General features: G+C 40.0%; 2 protein-coding genes across 7 annotated transcripts in view; one reads left to right on the top strand and one right to left on the bottom strand.

The window, feature by feature from the left end:
- Nucleotides 1-736: 736 nt before the first annotated feature.
- SAMD15 (sterile alpha motif domain containing 15) lies at nucleotides 737-12,291 on the bottom strand. The gene is made up of 3 exons (XM_036843851.1): nucleotides 12,192-12,291; nucleotides 8,625-8,723; nucleotides 737-2,531 (listed from the first exon to the last, which is right to left on the bottom strand). Exons 1-3 carry the CDS (start codon nucleotides 12,258-12,260, stop codon nucleotides 2,295-2,297), a joined length of 405 nt encoding a protein of 134 aa, XP_036699746.1. The 5' UTR covers nucleotides 12,261-12,291; the 3' UTR covers nucleotides 737-2,294.
- TMED8 (transmembrane p24 trafficking protein family member 8) overlaps nucleotides 11,246-25,896 on the top strand; it is a 27,284-nt gene continuing 12,633 nt past the window's right edge. For 5 of the 6 annotated variants that reach the window (XR_005018800.1, XR_005018798.1, XR_005018797.1 and 2 more), the window contains exons 1-2: nucleotides 11,246-11,756; nucleotides 25,160-25,241. Coding sequence is in view for 2 of the 6 variants with exons in the window: in XM_036843849.1 (XP_036699744.1) it covers nucleotides 11,639-11,756; nucleotides 25,160-25,241 (200 nt within the window). In the remaining 4 variants the exon portion in view is untranslated. The remainder of the gene's footprint in view (nucleotides 11,757-25,159; nucleotides 25,242-25,896) is intronic. The other variant, XM_036843850.1, reaches the window with a different exon arrangement.

Genomic DNA, 25,896 nt, shown 5'->3' with positions numbered 1-25,896 from the left:
ACACTTAAGTAAGCTGCTTCCCCAGCAGCTAATTATCAATTCAGTTAATTCAAATTATCTCTTGTCTAAAAGCTAAATTCAAGAAGTTATACTGTCATTATTAAATGGTTACATACTTCTTCTGTAGCATTCTTTTCCTACAATATGTAGCTACAGTACGTAGTTACATTCTTTCCCTGTAGCAGTATGTAGCTGACAAATGATACACCTTGATTGTCCCACACTTTGAGTAGAAAAATAAAATGTGTGGTAAACAATCTTAATTGAATTATGACTCATTTTAGTCTTATTTCAGCTAAACATGACTGTTCTGGTACTATCTTATTTAAAGCTGTTCCCCTTTAAACTATTTTAAACCATAAAACCATTTTTAAAAATAGCTGGCATTACAACTACTGAAGACTGCATGCCCTGGAGCCTGCATGCCCTGGGCCCACACGCCGCAACTACTGAAGCCCGCGCGCTCTAGAGCCCGCGTGCCACAACTCCTGAGCCCATGTTCTGTAACTACTGAAGCCTGCATGCCTAGAGCCCATGCTCTGCAAGAAGAGAAGCCACCACAATGAGAAGCCCACGCGCTGCAAGGAAGAGTAGCCCCTGCTCGCTGCAACTAGAGAAAGCCCGTGCGCAGCAACGAAGACCCAACACAGCCAAAAAAAAAAAAAAAATAGCCGGCATTTATATTAAATGGCTAAAAATAATTCTGCAAAATATAGATTTTATTCCTACAGTTCAAATTTATTTCCTTTACGTTTTGCAATTACTTTATGTCAATCATAATAGAGTAGAAAACAATAGCAGTAACCATAAAGTTGAGAAAGCATGGCGCTGACTATGCTCTGTCACTGAACAGAACTATTGTTTGCCAAATGCTAAAGCGCTTTGGAACAAAACCATTCACTCTACATGTAAACCACCATGGTCTTAGGTTAATCATTTACATTTTTCTTTTTTGCATGCTTGTGAGCCAAGCAGACTCAATGGTATGGTGTTAAATGGTATAAGATAAAATTTTGCTAGTCCACTTGGGAAAAAAATTAGGTTCATCATCAAACATTAACATGTGACATGAATGCTAATTTGAGGCACTGTTCTTTCTCTCAGTAGGAAAAAAAAATGGATTCCTTTGACTATTCATTCAGATGTAAGGAACTGGATAGGGTACATCATTGCGCTTCTGGATTATGGTAGCCCTACAGTGGTTCTTAGGATTAAGAAGTGTGGCTGGGAAGAGAAAGAGAAGGTAGTCTATAAAACTAGAGAGGAATCGGAGTCATTCAAGCAACAAGAAGTATTTTTAATTTCTTTTGAACAGTCCAGTCACAGGTAGACTCTGGTCTGAATTTCATTTTATAAAAGTCTGGAGTTACCACATAAAACGCCTTGTAAACAAACCCCAGACCCTAGTCCATGGTCAATGATATACTTCTATAAGCCATGTTGTTTTAACAGGTAAATACAAATCTAAAAAAATATTTTTAAAATTTTGTTCTCTGATGCCAAAAAGGAATGAGAACTTCCCCCCTCCTTTTTCATAACACATTTCCTTTTAAAAACTTGTAATATAAATCCTTTTTCTCTGTTTTCGAGACGTATGCTAATCTTCTAAAAAGGTGAATAAACCTTCTGCCAGTTTTACATCCCAGGACTGTCTTTTGGGGGAGGGGGCCCTTGGAGCCACCTCTTTGAAATGTGAGCATTTAGAAGAATGGCACTTTGTCTCCCTGACTCTGGGGGTTTAGCCTAAGTGCTTGGCTCCAGGTAGTAACTTTCTGTTTGTCACAAAGATTTGAGAACTTTTATTTTTCCTTTGGATACAGACAGTTAACATGTAAATAATGGATTATATCTGCCTGGCTATATAGAAGGGTGAGATTTCCTTGTCTTGGCAATCTCTTTAGTGGCCTGCCTGATTTGGCCTGTCTGATTTTATGCTGATTCAATAATAAAACTGTTTCCTTGTCTGCACTTATGAAGAGGATTATCTGGGTTGGCAGGTGATTTTACTTTTAGTCTGTTTCTCCAACATGTTCCTACTACCAGATGAAGTACTAGAATTTATCAGGAATTCTTACAATTACCCAGAAAGAGAAGTATTGCTATCTTTGTTTTAACAAGGGACTAAATTGACACACAAATAAAGGGAAGGTGCTGTGAGTCAGTGGCATAACTAGGAATGGAGCCAGCAGTTCTAACTCTGATCCTGAATGAAGAGAAAAAGAAAATGCAGAAATACCACACTTCTTCCCCCACATAATTCAATTTGATTTTCAAGCTAAGTGAAACGGCTTGCCCTATGGTTCAATGGAATATAATGCTGCATCCTCTTCAGGGGTGGTTATTTCTGGAGCATAATCCTGTAATCCCACTGCTTGCACAAATTCAGACAAGGTCAAGGAATCAGATTTAACTCCACTATGACATTTTTGCTCTAAAAATAAACCGATATTGTCCCTGTAGGGAAGGCTGATGGAGCGTGTGAATAATGGCTCTTCAATTCCCAGTAGCTCCCGGGTATGCTGAGAAATTACCTGTAATGCAAGGATAATTTTTTAATGGGATTAACCTGAAAATACAACTAAATCAAGTAAGTTTTACTTAGCTTCCTAGACCTCTTGAATGCTAACCCCTTAAGCTAATTCTATGGGGAAATAATAATGAAATAACACATTGAAAGGCTTCCTAGCCTGGCATTATCAAAACACAGTTCTTAAGAGAAACATCACATGATTTATCTTTTTAAAAGTACCACTTAAAGATGTTTCTAGGCCCTTGCATCAGATAGCCATGGATGGGTTCATTTCTTTTTTTTGGCTGAGCAATTTGACCAACGATATGAGCAGATAATATGTTCAGATTAGGAGCCATGACTTTCTCTAGGAAGGTTAATAAATAACTTTATAAGGGGCTCAGTTAATATTCAACTAAGAAAAAAATCATTACTCAGTTATTCAATTTATTTGCCTGGAAAGAAATCTCAAACACTAAAAAGCAGACATTAAAGTTCCAGTTATTTTATTAGTGCCTATACTTGTATATTCTTTTAAAATATCTTTTGCCACAATTTCAGTGTCTCTAAAACATACTTTGTATTCATTGAGTACCATGCCACTTGATATCCTAAACTGTCATTGCATTTTCAAAGTCTAGTTTTAATTGCAGGTCTGTTATAACACTGCTATTTGAATTCATATTCTGCCTCTGGGTGAGAATGTAGTCCGTGAAATTGCTGCTAGAACACAGTCAAAGGAGTACGTGGAATGGATTTTTGTTTGTTTAAAACTACTGGCCATAGTTACAAGGCTGGAAAATTCACACCACAGACAATTCTTAACCTGATGCAAAACTGCCCATTAGGAGTACATTTTAGATAGGTAAAATACCATTATTAAAGCAGATGTATAATGTTCTTAAGATCTGCTTGTTGATTCATATAACAGTGTGGATTAATCTTAAATGCATTTTGCTAAGGGAAAGAAGCAAGACTCAAGGCCTACATATTGATTTCATTCGTGTGACATTCTGGAAAAGGTAAAACTATAGGGACAAAAAACAGATTAATGGTTGCCAGGGATTAGATGGAGGGATAGGCTGACTACAGTGGGGACACGGGAAGTTTCAGGGTGATAGAATCGTTCTATACAGTTCTGTGGTGGTGGATACATGACCCTGTGCATTTGTCAAAACCCACAGAACTGTATACTAAAAAGAGTGACTTTACTGCAGGTAAAATTTTTAAAAGCCAGGATGTTGTGGGAACCCATGATGGAATATAAACTCTGGGCAGATGAATCTAACTTTATTACAAATTAAGACATAATCTCACTGAAGGGGTCTGGGAAGAAAGGAGCTGACCTAAATAACTTTAACTTTGAAAAACAGTGCTTTGTCTAGTTAGCGTAAGGCTAATGACAAAAAGAACCATACACAAATACTGTACTCTTTTGGTAAATTTGTTTCTCATAAGGATACATATTTATAAATAAGCAGAGCCAGGTTTCTCACTGTCAGAGAAAGAAGTTATAAAGAAGCAAAGTGGGGTAGGGAGTAGGAAGGATGAAAGCTAGTATGAACCCTGTGGTGATGGACTAGAGTCAGGGATATCAGTACGAACACATGCTTACAGAAATAAGATAAATATTTGTGTATACATGGGTTAGTATATATACATATATTTCCTACATGCTTCTGCTGAGGGTGCCTAGAAGCAGTAACACCTCAGTAGCAACAAGCACAACTAGTGACCACATCTTGGTTTCTAAATACCATTCTCTAATAAAAGCAACCAGGGCTCCTTGGAGACATGCCTGCTTCTAGGGCTGTAGCAAGGAAAATAGAAAATGAGTCTGAAGTAAAGTGTAGTGCCAGAAAATGCTAAAAAATAAAATAAAATAACAGGAACATGTCAAAAGGACACAGGAGACAAACTGAAAGAGTTCCCAAATAGGGAAGAAGGGACAATTAAACAGAAGAGTTCCTTAAGCAGAGTTCCAATTAAACACGGAAGGAATGAGGAAATAGAAAATCATCATTAGAACAACATAGTAATAACTGATGCAGGCAAGATACACTGATGAAAGCTAAAAATTAGTGGGCAAAACTTTAAGAAGAAACAGGTAATTTGCATAGCCTCAAACTACCTCCCCCAGTATATCTATTACTGTGGTATTTACTCTATGTCCATAAACTCTTTGATACTCTTCCCTCCAGGAGGTGGAGATTAATTCCCCTCTCTTTGAGTATGGGCTGGACTCAGTAACTCACTTCTAATGAATAGAATATGAAAAGGGAAACACAGTAACTTTGTAGTGAAGAAACCTGCAGGCACCACCTTGACCAACTGATCAAAGTTAACATCTCCAGTAATAAATCACATTGATACCATGTACTCCCTGATATGATTAGATGAGAAGGGCTCATCATCTCTGTGATAGTTTCCCCCCAAAGCATAATCTCAAGGGAAACACGAGACAAACTCAAACTGAGGGAAATCTACAAAATACCTGATCACTACTCTTCAAAGTGTCAAGGTCATGAAAGATAAAGATCAAGAAATTGTCATAGATTGGAGGAGACCAAGGAAACATGACAGCTAAATACAAGACAGTATCCCCAACTGGATCCTGGAACGAAAAAAGGACATCAGTGGAAAAATTGCAGAAATCTGAATAAAGTCTGTAGTTTGTTTAATAGTACTGTACTGGTGTTAATTTCTTAGTTTTGATAAATATATAAATGGTTTGATAAATGGTTACATAAGATGTTAACATTAGGTAGGATAAGCTGGGTTAAGAGTATATGGGGGACTTCCCTGGTGGTCCAGTGGTTAAGAATTGGTCCTGCAATGCAGGGGACGCCAGTTCAATCCCTGGTCAGTGAACTAAGATCCCACATGCCGCAGGGCAACTAAGCCCATGCGCCACAACTAGAGAGCCCAAGTGCTGCAACTACAGAGCCCGTGTGCCACAATGAAAGATCCCACGTGCTGCAACTGAGACCGACGCAGCCAGAAAATAAATAAATAAATATTTTTTTAAAAAAAGAGTATATGGGAACTCTCTGTACTATCTTTGCAACTGTTCTGTAAAGCTAAAATCATTTGAAAATTTTAAAAAAAGAAAAATACTTTTGTTTAGTGACGATTGCTGACATGTTGTTATGAATTGTGCTATTTAAATAGCTTGCAATAAGGCAGGTGTAATAAAATTCCTGAGATATTATTAAGCTTATAAGGCTCTACTTTGTAACATAAAATCATGCATATGAAAGGAATAAGCAATTCATCTATATTCTTCTCCAAATATTTATCACAGAGTTCTTTTGTTCACTTGATGGAGTGAATAGTTTAAAATATTTTGTGAATTATTTTCTAAGACAGAAAGCTGAAGTAAGTGCTATCTTGTCTAGTTTGTCCCTAGAATAAATAAGATTGACTTTCTCTCCCCTTTTTACCAAGCTAGTGCATCACTGTAAATGAGAAAGACAGGATAGTGGTTTCCAGTGCTCCCTTGGCCAGGTGAGAAGAATCAGTGTTTCTCTTTCACAGAACTAGAACAAAAAATCTTAAAATTTGTATGGAGACACAAAAGACCCCGAATAGGCAAAGCAATCTTGAGAAAGAAAAACGGAGCTAGAGGAATCAGGCTCCCTGACTTCAGACTATACTACAAAACTAAGTCATCAAAACAGTATGGTACTGGCACAAAAGCAGAAATATAGATCAATGGAACAGGATAGAAAGCCCAGAAATAAACCCATGCACCTATGGCCAATTAATCTACGACAAAGGAGGCAAGAATATAAAATGGAGGAAAGGGGCTTCCCTGGTGGCACAGTGGTTGAGAGTCTGCCTGCCAATGCAGGGGACACGGGTTCGAGCCCTGGTCTGGGAGGATCCCACATGCCGCAGAGCAACTGGGCCTGTGAGCCACAATTACTGAGCCTGCGCGTCTGGAGCCTGTGCTCCGCAACAAGAGAGGCCGCGATAGTGAGAGGCCCATGCACTGCGATGAAGAGTGGCCCCCACTTGCCGCAATTAGAGAAAGCCCTCGCACAGAAACGAAGACCCAACACAGCCATAAATAAAAATAAAATTCTTAAAAAAATAAATAAATAAAATAAAATGGAGGAAAGATAGTCTCTTCAATAAACGGTGCTGTAAAACTAGACAGCTACACGTAAAAAAGTGAAATCAGAACATTCCTTAACACCATACACAAAAATAAAGTCAAAATGGATTAAAGACCTAAATGTAAGACTGGTTATTATAAAACAGAGGAAAACATAGGCAGAACACGCTTTGACATAAATAGCAACAATATCTTTTTCGATCCACATCCCAGAGTAATAGAAAACAAATGGGACCTAATTAAACTCAAAAGAAACCATAAACAAAATGAAAAGACAACCCACAGAATGAGAGAAAATAGTTGCAAACAATGAGACTGACAAAGGATTAGTCTCCAAAATTTACAAACAGCTCATGTAGCTCAATATCAAAAAAACAAACAACTCAATCAAAAAATGGGCAGAAGACCTAAAGAGACATTTCTCCAAAGAAGATATACAGATTGCCAACAAACACATGAAAGGATGCTCAACATCACTAATCATTAGAGAAATGCAAATCAAAACTACAATGAGGTATCACCCCACACCCGCCAGAATGGCCATCTTCAAAAAATCTGCAAACAATAAATGCTGGCAAGGGTGTGGAGAAAAGGGAACCCTCCTACACTGTTGGTGGGAATGTAAATTGTTACAGCCACTATGGAGAACAGTGTGGTGGTTCCTTAAAAAACTAAAAGTAGAGCTACTATATGATTCAGCAATCCCACTCGGGCATATATCCAGAGAAAAACATGGTTCAAAAGGATGCATGCACCCCAGTGTTCATTGCAGCACTGTTTACAATAGCCAAGACATGGAGACAACCTAAACGTCCAGCAACAGATGAACAGATAAAAGAAGATGTGGTACATATAATAGAATATTACTCAGCCATTAAAAAGAATGAAATAATGCCATTTGGAGCAACATGGATGGAACTGGAGATTATCATACTAAGTGAAGTAAGTCAGACAGAGAAAGACAAATATCATATGATATTGCTTATATGTGGAATCTAAAAAAAACGATACAATGAACTTATTTACAAAACAGAAACAGACTCACAGACTTAGAGAACGAACTTATGGTTACCAGCGAGGAGGGGAGGGGTAGATTGGGAGTTTGGGATTGACATGTACACACTGCTAATATTTAAAATGTCTTTCCATGAAAAAAGAAAAGAAAAAAAATTAGTGTTTCTTTCTTCCTGCACCCCTCACCAGTCTCACCTATACCTTCTCTGGTCATCTTAGTATTTTGTAGGAAGAACAAAGGGAAAGGTGAGTCATTTCTGTAGGTGTTAGAGACATAAAATGTATGAGAGCTTTGGAGGAGAGGTTACTGTGGGCTGGGAAGATCAGGAAAGACTTCATGGGGAGATGAGAATTGAGTTGGGTCCTGAGGGATGGTTAAGATTCATATTAGTCTTGCCGGGGAGGGGGGGAACTGAGCAAAGATGTAGAGGGAGGAATGCACAAGACAGGTTTGTGAGGGTGTGAGCTGGACCTGTGAGGCTGAGGCAGAAGATTCACATAGAAGAGTACCAGGTGAGAGAACGGTGGTGGCAGAAAACTTGTGGAGGGCCCTGAATCCTAAGCTGAGAAGTTGAGACTACCTTGTAAGTAGAGGGGATCCAAAGAAGCTTTGAGTAGTACGCTGTATAAATAGTTGGAAGGTGAGAGTCTAAAAGCAGGGTCCGTGAATCCAAAGGGCCTAGAGACAGAGGCTAAAAGCAGGCTACCGGAACATTCTAAGTACATTCTAGTAAAGGTCTGATAAAGGTCTGAACAAGTGGGAATGGAGAAAACCAGATGCTATAGGAGGAACTGATAGTTCTTGGGATCTTTGTGGGGATCAAAGGAAAGAGAGGAAGCAACCACTCTGAGCCTGGGAAACTAGGAGTATGATAACACCGTTGGGAGAAATTGGAGGCCAGGCTGGAATAAAAGGAGGATGGTTTGAGATAGATGGTAGCACTGTTTCAGTGCTCTAGTGGGAAACTATACACAACTCACCTTCATGTCCTCGAAATCTGTTATACCCATCTGAGGGAGGTTTGAGCAGTTTACGTGGATGAGTTTTCGGCCACTGATGAAGTTTGTGGTAAAACACTCCTGTCAGTACAATGAGAACATCACTCAAAAGATGTACAGCAAATACCAGAAGAAAAAAAGCAAGAAAGAGAAAAGGAGGTGGGAAGGAAGGAAAGAGGGAGGGAGGGGAGGAGGAATAAATAAATCATGTTTGTCTCTAGCTCTGTACTGAGAAAAAATTTTAATTTAATAATCCCACATATTTTCCATCTAAACTCTTGATTACATTTCATACTGCTGCTTAATTTTTTTTTTTTGGCATGATACAACCAGTGCTTCTTTCTTGCCTCAACTACATTTTTAAGTACAGTGGTACCAAAGATTTCAGATCTTGTTTTGTTTTTGGAACATAGTTGGCAGTGAAATAATAGGATTCACCCTATTTTAAAAAGAAAACTATCCTTGGTTAATTGGCTATATAAATTAGTACTGTTAGGTGATCATGATACATATAACACATTTGGGGCAGACACTAAGATTAATAGTACAAGTTCAAGTTAGGGGAGTTGCTACTAAAACAACCTAACAAAGTACCAAAAAGTCTACCTTGGATGAAGTCTTTTTAGAAATACAGATTTCTATGAAAAGAAACCTACATAAATTTCTTAGTCTTTATTCAAGGATTGCAGAGAAGTATAATCACTGTGATGAATAGGAAAAACAAACAAATGTGACCTTTCCTTCCTCTCCCAATATACAAATATGTGTGTATCAGTGGAAAGGCCAAAATTAAAATCCAAGTTACCTCTACCATAGTCCATGCCTCTTCTACACTCCTTCTAGTGAAGATGCAAAAGCTCAGGTAAGGATAGAGGAATAAGAGGTAGAGGAATGAGAGTATACGATTTCAAAAAATGTTATTTTTGTATACCTTGTATTGAGGGAAGCCTAGCTGGCAAATCCACTCTGCAACTTTCTCTGGGCTCCATTCAAGATACTCAAATTGTAGGTCAGTACTTTTTTTTGGCTGGGTTTCTTTATCTTTATGTACCAGTGTCATTGACACTGGGGACAGATCTTTCTTTTCATTAGAGGACTCTTTTAAATTCCTCTGAGACTCAGAGAAATATGAGTAGAATTCATAATTGGTATCAGAAGGCTGAAACAGATTTTGGAGTTCTTTAGAAAACTCATAATCTGTATTCACTGAGTCTACTTCACTTATTGGAAGAGACTCTAACACAGAGTCTTTTGAAACATCTTTAGTTTCTTTTACTAACAACTTTCTTGTTTGATAGTCAGAGTACTCTGGCTCATCCCTGTCTACAGAACGCGTAAGTCTGATTGGTTCTGGCCTATCTTCCTTGGCAAATTCTACACGTGTCTCTCTTCTAAGTAGTGGTTTGGCTTTATATGGTAACTCTGAATCTATCTTCTTAGTTGGTTCTGTTTGTGTCTTCTCTTGCACCTCTGGTATGATCTTCTGTGGTGGTACCTGACCTGTTTCTTCAGTTGACTTTCTCGGTTCTTTCTTTGGAAACTCTGGTTTAGTCTGTTCTGGTGGCTCTGGAACTTTCTCCTCAGTCGACTCTCTTAGTGTCTCCTCTGATCTGGACTTCTGTGATGGTGCTAGACCTGTCTCCTCAGTTGATTTTTTCTGCTTATCTTTTTGATCTGGGGGTTTGGTGTCCTCTGGTGGCTCTAGAACTTTCTCTGCAGTTGACTTTCTTTGTGTCTCCTCTTGAACTTCTGGTTTGGTCTTTCCTGATGGCTCTAGAACTGTCTCCTCAATTGGTTTTCTTGATTTTTCCTCAGAAAACTCTGATTTGATCTCTTCTAGTGGCTCTGGAATTTTCTCTTCAGTTGACTTTCTTTGTGTTTCCTCAGTAGACATACTTGGTTCCTCTTCTGGAAACTCTGCTTTGGCCTGCCCAGGTGGCTCTGTCCTTTTCTCCTCAGGTGACTTACTTTGTGTCTCCTCTGGAATCTCTGGTGTGGTCATCTTTGGTGGCTGCAGATCTGCCTCTTCAGTTGATTTTCTTGGTTTCTCACTTGGAAATTCCGGTTTGGTCTGCTCTGTAGGTTCCAGACCTGTCTTTCCGTATTGCTCTCTAAGTGACTCCTCCCAAAACCTCTGGTTTGGTCCCCTCTAGTAACTCTAATCTTGTCTCACTGATTGTGGCCCCTGGAACCTCAGTTTCCTTTCGTAGTATATCCTCTGCGACATCTGGTTTGGCTTCCTCCTCTGGCTCCCCACACTTTTCGTCCACAGGGACCTCCAAATCCTTGAAAAGCTCTACTTCTATCTGTCTGGATGTCTCCGACTTTACCTTTTTGGGAATCCCTAGCTCAATCTCGCTAGAAAGGTCTGTCTTGGACTTGTGGGGAGCCTCTTCCTCGGACGTCCAGGTGGGTTTCAGGCGTAGGTGTATATTCTTAGCACTTGCCGGTGTCTCCTCTTTGAAGCCCTCTTCTTCCGTGTCTGGTTGTGGCTCTTGGTCAGTCTCTACAGGCAGCTCCGGGACTGCCTCTGTCATGCTGCCTGGTTCGACATCTTCAGTCACCTTAAGAGACTGAAGTTTTGGTCTTTCAGGCTGCAGGTCTTCATCTTCACCGGGGCCGGAACCGTAATCTTCTGGAACTTCATCCGTGACGCAGACTAGCCGACGCGCCCAGGCCTCCTAGCAACCCCAATTTCCGATAGCGTGTCTATGGATACCACGACTTCCGGCCGGGTCTCACGGAATCTTCCCCAGGTTTCGTTTGTTCTTTCAAGCACTGACTTTAAAAACCTGCGACCATAAGCACGCAGTAACCCTCCCCGAGCCCGCGTCGCAGGCCTCCGCTAGCCAGAGCTCTCGCGACCGCTCGGGGGCCGACGCGCTGCCCCTTCCGGCCCGCAGGCTCCGCTCGGCTCTTCCCGGCGCGCTGGGCCTTCGGCTCTTTCCGGAGCCACTTGCGGCAGGCTGCGGAGGCGCTGCGAACGCGGGCTGCAGATGTCGAACCGGCGGGCGGCTGAGGGGCCGGGCGTCTGGAGCCCCGCAGCCCGCCGAGGGCCGGCGCGCGGCGTCGGCGACGGCCCGGGAGTGGAGGGGAGCCAGGCGGCCGCCTCAGGTACGCAAGGCCGGGCTCCGGCGGGTGGGTGCCGCCGGCCTCGGGGCCCCGCACCTCGGTGCGAGGCTCGGCCGCGCTCTGCCCCGCGCTGCCCGGAGGAGCGGACCGGCCTGGGCAGCCCCTTCGCGCGCGGAGCCCCAGAGCCCCTGCCTTGGCTCCTGCCCGGGCCCCGCTCCCCCGGGCCACAACTCCCGCCCCCGCCGCTGCCATCCTTCGGGCCTGGTCTTCACTCGAGATTATTTTCTACTCCTGTTTCGAAATGCCTTGGTTCCTGCCCCGCTTCCTTTCTCAGAACAGCCCGGATGGTAGTGACAGGGCATCTCTGACCCTGGCGCCTCTTCAGCTTCAGCACGCCTGCCCATCTCTCCTTGACTGCCGACCCCGACCCCACCGGCCTCGCTGCCCCTGCTTCTGGCTCCCCACCCCAATCCTCACCTCTGTCCCAGGTCCCAGCCTTTCCACGCGCCTCTCTGCCCCCATCCGAATAGGCAGCCTCGCCTTCATCTGTCCAGAATCCCGTTTGCTCTAGCCTCCCTGCATATAGGCCCCCGCGCCTCACCTCGCATCCATCCTTTCCGCCTCTCAGAGTGGGCGAGATGAAAAGCGCGGTTGCAAATAGGTGGGCTCTGGGGTCTTTTGAATGAACATAGCGGCCAGAGCCAAGGCAGGAAATCGGGGCCGAAATAGGAACTTTGGCGACCTCCCTCATTCTCCGGGACCCTCCTCTTGTTCCGGAGACTGTCTTACTTCTACCCACGCTAGTTCCTCCGTGTGGATTACTTCATTGTCAGTGTCTGAAGGCGAAAGTGTCCAGCGATTACACTTTTACCTTCCAAACCTCCTTATGATCACCACACAGGATGCAACTAAAAAGATGCTCATTTGAAATACGGAAGGGTAGGTAGGGGGAGAGTACTGGTCTCACTAAGTAGCAAGTAAAAATTAAATTTCCAGTTCTGAAATTAAAATAGACACCATGAAGTATAGCGGTAGAGGTGGTGCCATGATGCCTGGGTTGGAGTGTGAATCTTTAATTTACTTGGGCAAGTCACTAATCTGTGTTTGTTTCCTCATCTATAAAACGTGGGCACTATAAGATTGCATGGACCGCTATGTTTGAGGCACTTGGTGCCTAAGCCACGGTACACACTAAACTGGTATTATCCATTATGAGAATAAGAGGTCTGTTTTTTCTCACCGAAACTCCACGTGCTGTCAGAGGAGGTGTTCCTGGATGTGTATCTTCGGGTGTGGTGACTTTCCCCGTCTTTTACTTCTATCGTAAATATCTCCCATTTCCTAATGCTGCTTGGGTCAAACACACACACACACACACCTTTGAATCACCCAGCTTTTTCATGTGACTTTATATTCTCTTACTTTAAAATATCTAACAACTGTTGTCTTTTTTCCTTCTTATGCTTTGTAGTAAATTCAGAATTACTGGCATGTATTTAACATTATAACAATAGAAATTTTAAGCATACTTTCTGAACAATTAAGCAAATGAACACTTAGAAAGTCTCATAAACATCTGTCCCTTGCATGTGTTAATATTTATAAATTAAGGATTTTTTTTTTTTTTTACTTCCTCTTTAGATCCTTGTGGCAAATATACCCAAGCATTTTAAACAGAAAGGTCTTAAGAATAGTCCAGGAATGTATTGGAGGATAGTGGGTTTGTCTCTGGTGTGTCTCCCCCCACCCACAAACCTTGTAATTGGTTCCTGCATTCACATTTTCCTCCCAGGATGTAGATGGAAATACTTATGATTACTTTCTTCCTCTTGCCCTCAGAAAGCAGGGTGAGTGTTGATTTCTTTTATGTCACGTAGGGGTTTGTTATTGTAGCCCAGAGCAAGCTCTTCCCCTTGAGGTAAGATTTGTTGCTAATAAAATAGCTAATAAAATAATAGTAATGATAACTTACATTAATTGAATGCTTACTCTGTGCCAGAATGTGGAAAAAGATTTCCTTGTATTATCTGACTTAATCCTGTCAACAGTCATTTCCTCCCCATTTTACAGAAGAACAAACTACAGCTGAGAGAAGTTAACTTATTTGCCCAAGTGAGGTGTGGAGTTTTTTTTTTTTTTTTTTAAGATATTAGGTGCATTTACTTGTAACACACTCCTACAGTTAAACAGAAAAGTGCCAGAGAAAAGAAAAAAACAAAAAAACGGACATGAGCAACCACCAAACAAGAGTTGTTTACATCTGTTTAATGCTAAGAACACAGATATCCTAAAGAAGAGATAAACACTTAAGAAACAGAGTTTTGAGTTTTTTCCTAAACAGGATTTTGATCATGAAAACTAGCGTTCCAAACCTCAAAAACAATAGGGCATACAAACCTAGAAAAATGCAACACATATTTTATCTCTTATCTGAATTACCTGAGAACCCTGAAACATTCTCTCGAAGAGAGATCAGTATTAAAATCGTGCAAAGAAACTGTACCAATAGTGTTGAAACCATAAAACCAAGACCTGGCTTATACATGATAAGAACAAAATAAAAATAAAGCATGTAAAATAATGTGCGGTTTACAGAATTCAAAGAAAATCAGGGTGAAAGAAAGGCAATTAGGACAGGAGACATTCTATAAAGCAGGAAGCTCCGACGATGTCTACTGCAAGCCTGGGTGAAGCCAGGCGCCCTGAATGTGTGGAGCAGTCACTGATAGGAGGGATGGTGTGGAGTTTTTACTGTCTGTCTGAAATTGTCACCTTGTTATGATGAAGTTCAGAACAGTTTATTTTTTATTTTTATTGGCCATTAATCAAGTATTGGTATTCTAGGGCAGGTTATGGTCTTTGTTGTCTAGGGGTTTTTAGTTTGGTAAGATGAGAGTACCCAGGAAGAAAAATCGACAATTCAAAACTTTATATAATTGGGTGTCTTTTATTGCAATTCTTGCCACGCTGTGCAGCATGTGGGATCTTAGTTCCCTGACCAGGGATTGAACCCTCACCCCCTGCAGTGGAAGCACAGAGTCCTAACCACTGGACCACCAGGGAAGTCCCTATTACAATTCTTTATGTACGTACCCCCAAGAAACCAGCTTAAGGGTAGGGACAGAATCTATCTTGTCTGTTTCTCTCCTAGAGTCCTTGATGTGTCCTAGAGGTTCTGTAAATATTTGCTGGATTGTGAGACAAAGTCTCGACACAGACTTGAAGGAGCATCAAATGAATATGAGGAATTAGGGTTGAGATATCAAGAATGCTCTTTAGGTTAAAGCAGTGGTTCTCAACCAGCAGCGATTTTGCCTCTCCCAGGGGACATTTTGATTGTCACAATTTGGGTTGGGGAGGAGGGGGAGCACTGTTACTGACATCTTGTGGGTAGAGGCCAGTGAACCTACTAAACATCCTCCAATGCACAGAACTGCCCCCACAATGAAGAAGTATCTGGCCCAGATGTCAGTAGTGCAGCTGTTGAGAAACCTTGAGTTAGAGTTCAGCTGGGTTTCCAAAGTGGTGTGCAAAGCATGCATTTGACTTAACTCAGAGTTGTATAGGCTTGGGAGTAAACTCAAAACACTGCTTGGAACTAGCAGTTTGTTTGATTGGATCTTTCTGCCACCTTCCTCTGGAAAATGATCCAATGAGTAAGCAATAGAGGCCTAAGAATGAAATCAAAAGAGGTTTCGGGGGACTTCCCTGGTGGTCCAGTGGTTGAAGACTCCATGCTTCTACTGCCAGGGGAGCAGGTTCGATCCCTGGTTGGGGAACTAAGATCGCACATGCCACGCGGCCAAAAACAACAATAACAACAAAAGAGGTTTCTGTCATTCTCTCAGCAATAAGAAATGAGATTGGACATTCAGTTGTTATTGAATTAAGGGTTTTGATTTTTTTTCAATGTGTCTTGTTCCTTCAAAGCAGGAATTTATAATTATCCAGAATAACCATGACTTGTTTTTTAAAAGTATTCTAGGCAAAGAATACCTTTTGAGGGTCTTCGTGTTTGTCAGCTGCAGTTTTGGTTATAAAGTAAGAAAAATGTTGATGTTCTTCTGAACTAAGCTCTTCATTGGTCATAGTGTTCTTGTTGTTTTATGAACTGTAATTGTTTTTAATAGTCTTTTATTTGGGGGCACCTGGGTCCTTCAGTTCCCAAGAGGAGAGAGAGAACACTCTTTATATAGTGAAACTCTCTGAGGCATATGTTACATCACTTAAGAACAGGCCTTTTCTTTCTTTCGTTGTTTTTTTTTTTGTTTTTTGTTTTTTTTTTTTAAGTTTAGGGAGCTTTGGGGAAAATAAAGGGCAAAGTCTGTTATGACCTTGAAGTGAGCAGAACTTGGTCTGGTATATATGACCCTGAGAGCTATCAATGCATGTAGACGTCAAGGACTGCAAACAGGTCAGGTGAACTTGTTCATTATTCTTATGTAGGACTTAGAGCAGTGCAGTAAGTCTTTCTGCAGTGATGGAAATGTTGCTTGTCTGTGGCTATTTCGAGTTCAATTAAAATTTAAAAATTGGTGGTTACTATATTAGGTGGAGCAAAAGAGTGGAAGTCTATGCCAAAGAGCCCCAGTGGTTTTTGGGTTTTTGTTGTTTTTTTTAAATAATTAATTAATTAATTAATTAATTTATTGGCTGCGTTCGGTCTTCGTTGCTGCGCGCGGGCTTTCTCTAGTTGCGGCGGGCGAGCGCGGGCTACTCTTTGTTGCGGTGCGCAGGCTTCTCATTGCGGTGGCTTCTCTTGTTGCAGGGCACGGGTTCTAGGCGCGCGGGCTCAGTAGTTGTGGCTCACGGGCTCTAGAGCGCAGGCCCAGCAGCTGTGAAGCTCGGGCCTAGTTGCTCTGCGGCATGTGGGATCCTCCCGAACCAGGGCCCAAACCTGCATCCCCTGCATTGGCAGGAGGACTCTCAACCACTGCGCCACCAGGGAAGCCCTGTTTTCTCTCTCTTTAAAACAGGACTGCATCTTCCACACTTTAAACTTCTAGAAATAAACATATATTTCTTTCTCCTTTTCTTACTTCTTGCCTCTCTGAATCCAATTACAAGTTGTTTTACCAGTAGTTCTTACATAGTTTAGCGAATATCTTTAAACTTAAAAATCAAAAGCAATATCTCTTTTCACTTTTTTTCCCTGCATACATTAAGTTGTTAAGATGCTATGAGAAGTGGCTCTTCACACATGAAAGATGCTCAACCTAACTCACAATAAGGGAAGTGAAAATCGTAACTATGCTGGGTAGTTCAATATCTCACTATGTTGGTAAGGGTGTGCAGAAACAAAAACTTTCATGTATTGCTGATGGGTGTGGAAATTGATACAAATGCTATGGAGGGCAATTTGTCAAATCTTTCAAAATTACAATATATGTCCTCATTGATCCATTTTTTTCCAGGAGTTTATCCTATAGATCACACACCTATTTAACGACACAGACACAAGGTTATTATAGCATTGCTTGTAATGGTAAAAGATTAGAAAGGACATAAATGTCAATAGGGAAGTGGTTAAATAAATTATGGAATATCCAGCCATTGAAATATTAATCAGCTGTGGAAAAGAATGAGGAAGTTTTTTATATATAGTTATGGAAAGGTCTCTGAGATGTTAAGTAGAAAAAACGTGTATGCTAGCATGTCTAGTATGTCCATTATTTGTGTGAAAAAGTATATATATATATATTCTTTTTATACACACATACACAGTTTTTTGATGCAAAATATCTCTGGAAGACTATACAAAACCTAGTAACATTGGAGGTAGGGACTGAGATGGGAGGAAGTTTTCACTGTATACTTTTATGCTTTTTGAATTTTGAATAATGTGCATATATTACCTATTCAGAAAAAATACACACAAGCATGTCATGAGATTCTTCACTGTGTTTATATTGTAAGTTGGAGCCATTCTATGTATCTCTTTTTGCCTTTCTGCTCATCAGGAACTGACCTCTTCTGGGTTTTTTTATCTCAGATGAAGTTTCTGTGAAATACAGTTTGTAAATCTCCTTAGGGATTATTTTCATACAATTCTTTTTTAAATTGAAGTATAATATATAAATTACAGGTGTACCATATAGTGATTCACAATTTTAAAATGTTATACTCCATTTATAGTTATTATAAAATATTTGCTATGTTCCCCGTGTTGTACAGTATATCCTTACAGCTTATTTTATTATGTTACTCTTTAAATCCACTACTGACTTCCTTTATTCTTGTGCTAATTTTCATTTCTGTCTAAAAATTCAACCTTATCGAAGTCTTCATTGTGATCCACTACTTACAGAGGCTGATACTGTTAGCCAGTGACAGAAAGAAGGCAGACTTGTAAAAATTCTATTTTGTTTCCATTTTATTCACGAAGGTATCTTAAAACTGAAAAGGGTAGAGGCAATGCAGGTTTCTGTTTTGAGTAACGGTAGACTAGGTAATTGGGATTATTTCTCCCACTGGGGACAATTAGGAAATAATTGTCAAAATATAAACATCTGCTTGAAGATCCTGGAAAGCTAGTCAGCTAGTCAGATAATGAATAATTATTAGGCTATGATCCATGTGAGGGCAGAATTATAAAGATAGAGGTCCAAGGATGAGAGTCCAATTTGGGGTTCCTTTCTCCTCTGAGAGGATATGCTGGACTCCTAAGTGGGGAGGCTGAATGGCAAGACTGTGGAAGTGCGTCTCTGAACTAAAGCAACAGGGGTTAATCAAATAGGGGGAACCCTGGTTAACCCCCTTTTCTCTGGGTTAGGACCATGAAAGGCCATGTTCTAGAAGTAAGGGTAAGTTAGAAGCAGGCCATTGCAAAGACTACAGCTCAGCTTCAGAAACATCTGAGTTCATGAAATTGGATTAAGTTAACCCCAGGGTGCTAGTGCCCCCAGGTATGTGGAAGAAGCAAAGGCAAATCTTTTCTGAAGGGTCACTGTAGTCTTCAAATTATTTTGACAAACAGTTTTACAAGAACAATTTCTGGCATGTATCAAAAATGACCAAATGCATGAAAAGGCACAATATGAACAAAAATCAAAAGAAACGACAGTAAAAATGGATCCATAGGAGCATCAGATTTTTGAGTTACCAGATACAGACTTAAAAATAATTATATTGTGGGCCTTCCCTGGTGGCGCAGTGGTTGAGAATCTGCCTGCCAATGCAGGGGACACGAGTTCGAGCCCTGGTCTGGGAAGATCCCACATGCCGCGGAGCGACTAGGCCCGTGAGCCACAATTACTGAGCCTGCGCGTCTGGAGCCTGTGCTCCGCAACAAGAGAGGCCGCGATAGTGAGAGGCCTGCGCACCGCGATGAAGAGTGGCCCCCACTTGCTGCAACTAGAGAAAGCCCTCGCACATAAACGAAGACCCAACACAACCATAAATAATAAATAAAATTTTTTAAAAAAATAATAATTATATTGTAAGTCAACTATACTTCAATTAAAAATTATATTTATTATGTTCAAGGAGGTAAAAGAGAAAGTTGAGAAATTTGGCAGAGAATTGAAATTTATAAAAATAGAACCAAATAGCAATTCTGTAACTGAAAAATACAGATGAAAATGAAGAATTCTGTTGATAGGTTTAACAACAAGTTATTAGACCTGAAGAGAGAACAGTGGACTGGAAGAAAGGTCAGAAGAAAATATGTAAAAATACAACAATGGAAAATTCAGGAAAGAGATGAGACATAGCGGATATGGTAAAAAGGTCTAACATTTGTATAATTGGAGTCCTAGAAGGTAAGGAGAGCAAGAATGGACAGAAGCAATGTTTGATGAGATAATAGCTATGAATTTTCCAAAACTAATGGAATCTACAGATTCACAAAGCCCTGTACACCCCAGGTAGGGATATATAATCCACAGTAGGTACACATTAAATTAAAACTGCTATAAAACCAAAGCAAAGACAAAATATTAAAAGTAGCCAAAGGAATAGTAATTAGACTGAAAGCTGACTTATGCACAGAGCAGTGAAAGCTAGATTATCTTTAGAATACTGAAAGAAAATAACTACCAATATAGAATTTTTTTCAGTGAAAATAGTCTTCAAGAATGAAGGTGAAATAAAGATATTTTCAGGCAATCAAAAACAGGATTTATCACCTACAGGTAACTAAATTCTTTAGGCAGAATCAAAATGATCCCAGATGAAAAGAAAATTGCAGTTTAATCTCCCTCATTAACATAGATGCAAAAAGTCATTAGCAAAAGATTAGCAGACTGAATCCAGCAATATATATGACCAAGTTGGGTTTTTCCAGGAATGCAAAGTTGCTTTAACATTTTTTTTTAGAAAGTCAGCTGTATAATCACCATTTTAATACAGTAGAGGATAAAAATGATCAGTTTAGCAGAAGGAGAAAAAAGTGGTAAAATTCAGCCTCTACTTATGATTCAAAACTCTTAGCAAACGAGGAATAAAGGAAACTTTCTTAATTGGATAAAGCATATCTACAAAATCCCTACAAGCAGCATCAAACTTAATGGGGAAATTTGAAAGTTTTCCTTTTGAGATTAGGAATAGGACAAGGTTGTCCACTCTCACCACTTGCTTTTCATCATTTTACTGGATATTCTAGCTAGAACAGTTAGGCAAGAAAAATAAAATATATGAGGATTATAAAGGAATCCTATTCAGTCTGTTGTTTGCAGATGATGATTGTGTACATGGAAATCCAAAAGAATCTATAGATAATTTATTGAAATTAATAAATTTGTCCAGATTGTCGGATATAGGTCAATATGCAAAATTCCATTGCATTCATGTATACTAGCAAAGAAGTTAAATATATATATGTAATTTACTATAGAGTAAAGAAACTTCAAATACCTAGGAATAAATCTCACAAAATATATGCAAAAACTTTATGCAGAAGATTATAATACATTATTATTGAGAGAAATTAAAGAATAAGTAAATGGAAGGATCTACCATATTCTTAGTTTGGAAGACTCAGTATTGTAAAGATGTCAATTCTCCCCAACTTGATTTATAGATAAAATACAATCCCAGTAAAAATCCTAGAGGGTTTTGGTGGGCCTTTTGGGTGGAGTTTGACAAGGTGGTTCTAAAATATATATAGAAATGAAAGGCCATAAATACCAAAGACACTCAAGTAAGAACAACAAGATGGGAAGATTTGGTCTATCAGGTATCAAGACTTTTTTTAAAAAGTTTTATTGAAATATAGTTGATTTACAATCAAGACTTATTTTAAGGCTTTTACAGAATAGCCCAGTTAAGCCCTAGGAATAGAATAAAAGCCTAGAAACAAAATCTTTCATTTGCAACAAAGATTGTACTGTAGAGTAGTGGGGCAAGAATGGTAAATATTGCTGGTAAAATTGAATATCCTAAGAGAAAGAAGGAAAAGAAAAAAAACCTTGATCCTTATCTCACACACTATAAACAAAAAATCAACTCTAGTTGGATTGTAGATCAAAATGTGAAAAGAACTACAATAAGCTCCTAGACGATAATAAGGGAGAATATTTTCTTGATCTCAATGTAGGGAAAGACATCTTAAACAGGACACACAAAGACTAATAAAGGAAAAGATTGATAAATTTTGACTACATTAAAATTAAGAACTTTGGTTCATCAAAGGACAGACACCATTAGAAGAGTGAAAAGGTAACTCGCAGAGTGGAAGCAGGTATTTATAACATACAACTGACAAAAATTTGTATCCAGAACTCCTATAAATAATAAAATGACAATCCAGCGCTCAGCTTTTGGCTCAGAGGAGGCCAAGGTGCAGCTTTCTTTGGTTGTCCCTAATCCGGGCTCACCTGACACCAGCTGCCTGGACCCCACCACGCCTTGTTTCTTTTTGCTTGAATGCATTATTTTCTGTCTCTGACAGTTGTCTCCTCTGCTTAGTCATCTGCTTTTGCATGGCATGCAAAGGCTTCTTCCAAAAGGTAGCCTCAGTCCCTGACCCGACTGAGTCTCTTCACAGTTTGTTTTGGTCTCTGGTACCAACCCCAGACTTGGGGGAAGAGAATTGCAAACTGTGGGGCAGATGTTCACCCAAAACCAATAGCAACATAGTGTTCCCTGGTCACAGGACTGCCCCTTCAAGGCTGTGGACAGGCAAAGTTCTTAAGAGAGGGTTGTAGACATCTCTAATATAACATCATTCTCTATAACAGGGAAAGATTTGAAACAGAGTCTAGCTCTAACAACAGGGGCTTGGGGATTGGTTAAAGAAATTATGGTACAGCCTATGGGATAATATGCAGCCATTTAAAATTATTTTTTTAGTCCCATTTTTATTGCCCTGAAAAATTTTCATGAATAATGTTCAATAACATTAGGTACATGTCCTTTCAGAAATATAAGTATATAAATAGAATTTTTATATAAATATTTATATAATATGTACATATATAAATATTATATATACATTTATATTTGTACTGAGCCCTAGAATGAGTAGAAACTATGAAACATTAATGGAATAATTAATGAAAAGCTGTATTCATACCTGAGCTAGTAGGTATTATAGTCCAACTGATCAACTCATGGTACAGTATTGTCCAGTAGAACCTGTGGTCTCCATGCCCCACCGAAAGTTGGTTGCTGGGGATAGGGGGGGAAATATATAAATATACAGATGTATATATGTATACATTTATCTATATATGTAATACATATAAATATGCACATATATGTGTATGTATATGTATAAATATATTTCTGAAAGGATATGCACCAAAATGTTAACAATGGTTATTTTTGGCTAGTGGGATTGTGTTTGGTTGTTTTGTTTATTTCTTGTCTGTATTTCCTGATTTTTCTACACTGAATAATGGATTATTTGTATATTAAAGTCTGGAAGGGTAAATGCAGAATGTTTTCTTATCTGTATTTAATTTGTTCTACAATGCGCAAAGCACGTACTTGTGTCATTTCAAAAACCTAATTTAAAATCAATAATATGGATACATAAAGTCCTGCATTTAAGTTAAGAAGTCAGTTATTTTCCAAAAATCTGTTTCAAAAATAGAGCATAGGAGAGACTTAGCTTGGAATAAGTTTATTTTTATAAGCCCTTGGAGATCTTGATTGACTTATTTAGGCCAACGGGGTAAGTTTGCAGTTAAAAAAAATCTAGTGCCCAGTTAATGTCTTACGTCAAGAAATACTGTGTCCTTATTAAGAGATGATTGTCTCCATGTACTCTGCATGGTTTAGAACTCATCTGAAAAAGTTGTCCATTTTAGCTCTTTTCTTGAAATGGAACAAAGAGATGATGGAGAGAGCTGGAGATGGTAGGCCTGGGAAGGAACTTGCAGGAAATGTGATAGCAGGCTGTAAATATTTGAAAGGATATTGTGGGGAGTAGTGATCGAAGAGCAGAATTTATTAGGAAGCAAATTTTACTTAGGTCAACATAGGGAAGAACTTTCTATTCTCATTATCTCTTGGTGAAAAGGGCCTCTTCGAAGACTAGGGGACCCTGGGGAACGTCTGACTTTTGTCTTAGTTCCTTTGTTGAGAGGTGTAAAGAAAACCTCAGTCCTCCTGTGTTTCTCCTTTACTCTCTCACACAGCCACACTCTCAACACTTCTGACACCAGATGTGTGGAGTTTTTTCCCCATACCAAGCAATTCTGCAACACCAGCTGGGTGTCCTACAATTTAACTCAATTCTAAACACCATCTACCTGGAGATAGTGTCAAATCCCACTGGTTAAGGGCTCAGTCCTACAAGATTGCTCCCATCCCACTTCAGATGCCAATCGCCAGTAGTAGTTCCCCAGGTTACCCACAACTTCTGTCAGACTTGACTACAAATTGGTAGTTCCCATGACTTCCTCCCCCTTGGGTTTGATTAAATGCCAGAAGAGCTCAGAGGACTCAAGGAAACACTTACGTTTACCAGTTTATTAAAAGATATGGTAAAGGTTACAGATGAACAGTCAGATACAGAGGGCGAGGTCTGGGAGGGTCCCAAGTGAAGGAGCTTCTGTCCCCACAGAGTTGGGGTGGGTCACCCTCCTGCTATAGAGGTGTGTTCACTGAGCTGGCCGCTCTCCAAACCCAGTACTTTTGGGATTTTTATGAAGGCTTCAGCATGTAGGTGTGATCAATCATTAACTCCATTTCCAGCCCCTCTCCCCTCTCTGGAGAATGGGTGGTGGGGTTGAAAATCCCAAGCTTCTAATCATGGCTTGGTCTTTCTCGTTACCAGCCCCCATCTAGGGGCCCAAGAGGCACCTCTTTAGAACAAGAGACATTGTTATCACCCAGGAAATTCCATGGGATTAAGGGACTCTGTGGCAGGAACCAAAGTCAAAGACCAAATATTAGAACAAAAGGTACTCATAGTGCTCTAATCGCTTAGGGAATTATAAAGGTTTTAGTTCTGTGCCAGGAACTGGGGGCAGAAACTAATATATGTATTTTCTATTATCTCACAAGAGGAAAATCAGGTGGCATAAGCTCTAAGGTCTTTCTACCTATGAGAATGTGAGTTGACAAAAAGAAAATAGATCCTATTCACATACAAAAAAAAAATGAGACTAAAGTTGAACACAAATATTTACCTGTCATTTATACTTTTATGTTGCTACCAAACTCTGAAATTTTCAGTGTTTGAGGTTTACATCAATAAGTTATATTTTATATTGAGAAGTGAACTTTGGGCTTCAGTTTTTTTGCTGTCTTAACTAGAGGAGGTTCACCAGGCGTTATGTAAACACACTAAACCATATGCTTTTCTGAGTGCTCACGGAAAGGCTAAATGAATACACCATGAAACTTAGTAACACCTAATGGTTAAGAGCATAATTGCCTGGGTTTGCATCCTATCTCTATGCCTTAGTTTCCTTACCTGCAAAATGGCAATGATAATACCAGTCACAGGCTTGTTGTGAGCCTGGGAAACTGGTCTTCGTTGTACATTTCACCTGCATATTCCTTGATGATGCCCAGCAGTTATTCAGTAAGTCATTGGTGAATGAGTGAATGAGTAAATGAATGAAATTACAAAAATCCTTTACCTGACCCTGGATACAGTGATGTGAGCTGATCGAATGTAGAGGTGGCACTCTCTACTTTGGCACTGAATTCCAGTTCATTTCATTCTACATTCCATTCTGTCCTCTACGTTCTGCCTAGTTTAACCATTTGCTTTCTGTGAAATGTGATCGTTGAATTAGGATGAATTCCGTGGGGACTTGTTTTGGAAAATGACATTTTTTTTTACGAGTGGGTTATAATGGTCTGAGAATACTTGGATGTGATGACTTGAATAATTTATGTACTGGGCCTCCCAGAGTATAAAGTTTGTGCCTAGATTATTTTTAGAAAGAGAAAGTTGGTTGAAACTGCCAGATTTTTTAAAAAGATACAAGATAATTATTATTGTGTTCCTTCTCCAGTACTGAAGTTTTCTTCCCGTGATTTTCTAGACAATGAAGATCTAGAAGTCACCAAGGTCACCTCTCTAGCAGCTTCTGCCTCTGATCCAGAACCCCATTCCTCACCCTACAGGTAGGGACCGCAACTACTTTGGATATAATGCTTCTCGGGGTTTTATCTTCTGAGACGGTAATTGATGAAAGAAGTAAACAGTGACTTTAAGGGGGAAGACCAGATGAAGTGAAGAGTATGGAGTGTTTTGTCATTAATTAATCAATCCTTAAGTGTGTTTAGGGGGAATGCAGGTCTATTTCAGGTTATAAAATTTTCTTTAACTCTCAGAGAATAGAACTGTAACAAATAGTGTAGTGTCTTTATTTATCTCCTCTTGAAGACCAGGTTCAAATGTTAAAACATTAGAAATGGATCCCAGGGACTTCCCTGGTGGCACAGTGGTTAAGAATCCACCTGCCAATGCAGGGGACATGGGTTCGATCCCTGGTCCGGGAAGATCGCACATGCCGTGGAGCAACTAAGCCCGTGCACCACAACTGCTGAGCCCACCCACACACCACAACTGAAGGCCGTACACTCTAGGGCCCATGTGCCACACCTACTGAGCCCGCATTCTGTAACTACTGAAGCCCGCGCGCCTAGAGCCCGTGCTCTGCAACAAGAGAAGCCACCGCAATGAGAAACCTGTGCACCGCAACGAAGAGTAGCCCCCGCTCGCCGCAACTAGAAAGCCCGCCCGCGCACAGCAATGAAGACCCAACGCAGCACCCCC

The sequence above is a fragment of the Balaenoptera musculus genome, chromosome 2 (genome assembly GCF_009873245.2).
Source record: "Balaenoptera musculus isolate JJ_BM4_2016_0621 chromosome 2, mBalMus1.pri.v3, whole genome shotgun sequence".
Classification (NCBI taxonomy): Eukaryota; Metazoa; Chordata; class Mammalia; order Artiodactyla; family Balaenopteridae; genus Balaenoptera; species Balaenoptera musculus.
Note: the sequence above shows the minus strand (reverse complement) of the source record. Positions and strands in the feature narration are given on the sequence as shown.

What these genes read in the sequence shown, in the direction of transcription:
- SAMD15 (XM_036843851.1), bottom strand. Translation starts at nt 12,260, where the DNA reads ATGAAGGCGAGGCTGCCTATTCGGATGGGGGCAGAGAGGCGCGTGGAA. An exon ending in GGCTGGGACCTGGGACAGAG is followed by an intron (nt 8,724 to 12,191) that starts GTGAGGATTGGG and finishes TTGTACTGACAG; the next exon opens with GAGTGTTTTACCACAAACTT. An exon ending in CAGATTTCGAGGACATGAAG is followed by an intron (nt 2,532 to 8,624) that starts GTGAGTTGTGTA and finishes CTTGCATTACAG; the next exon opens with GTAATTTCTCAGCATACCCG.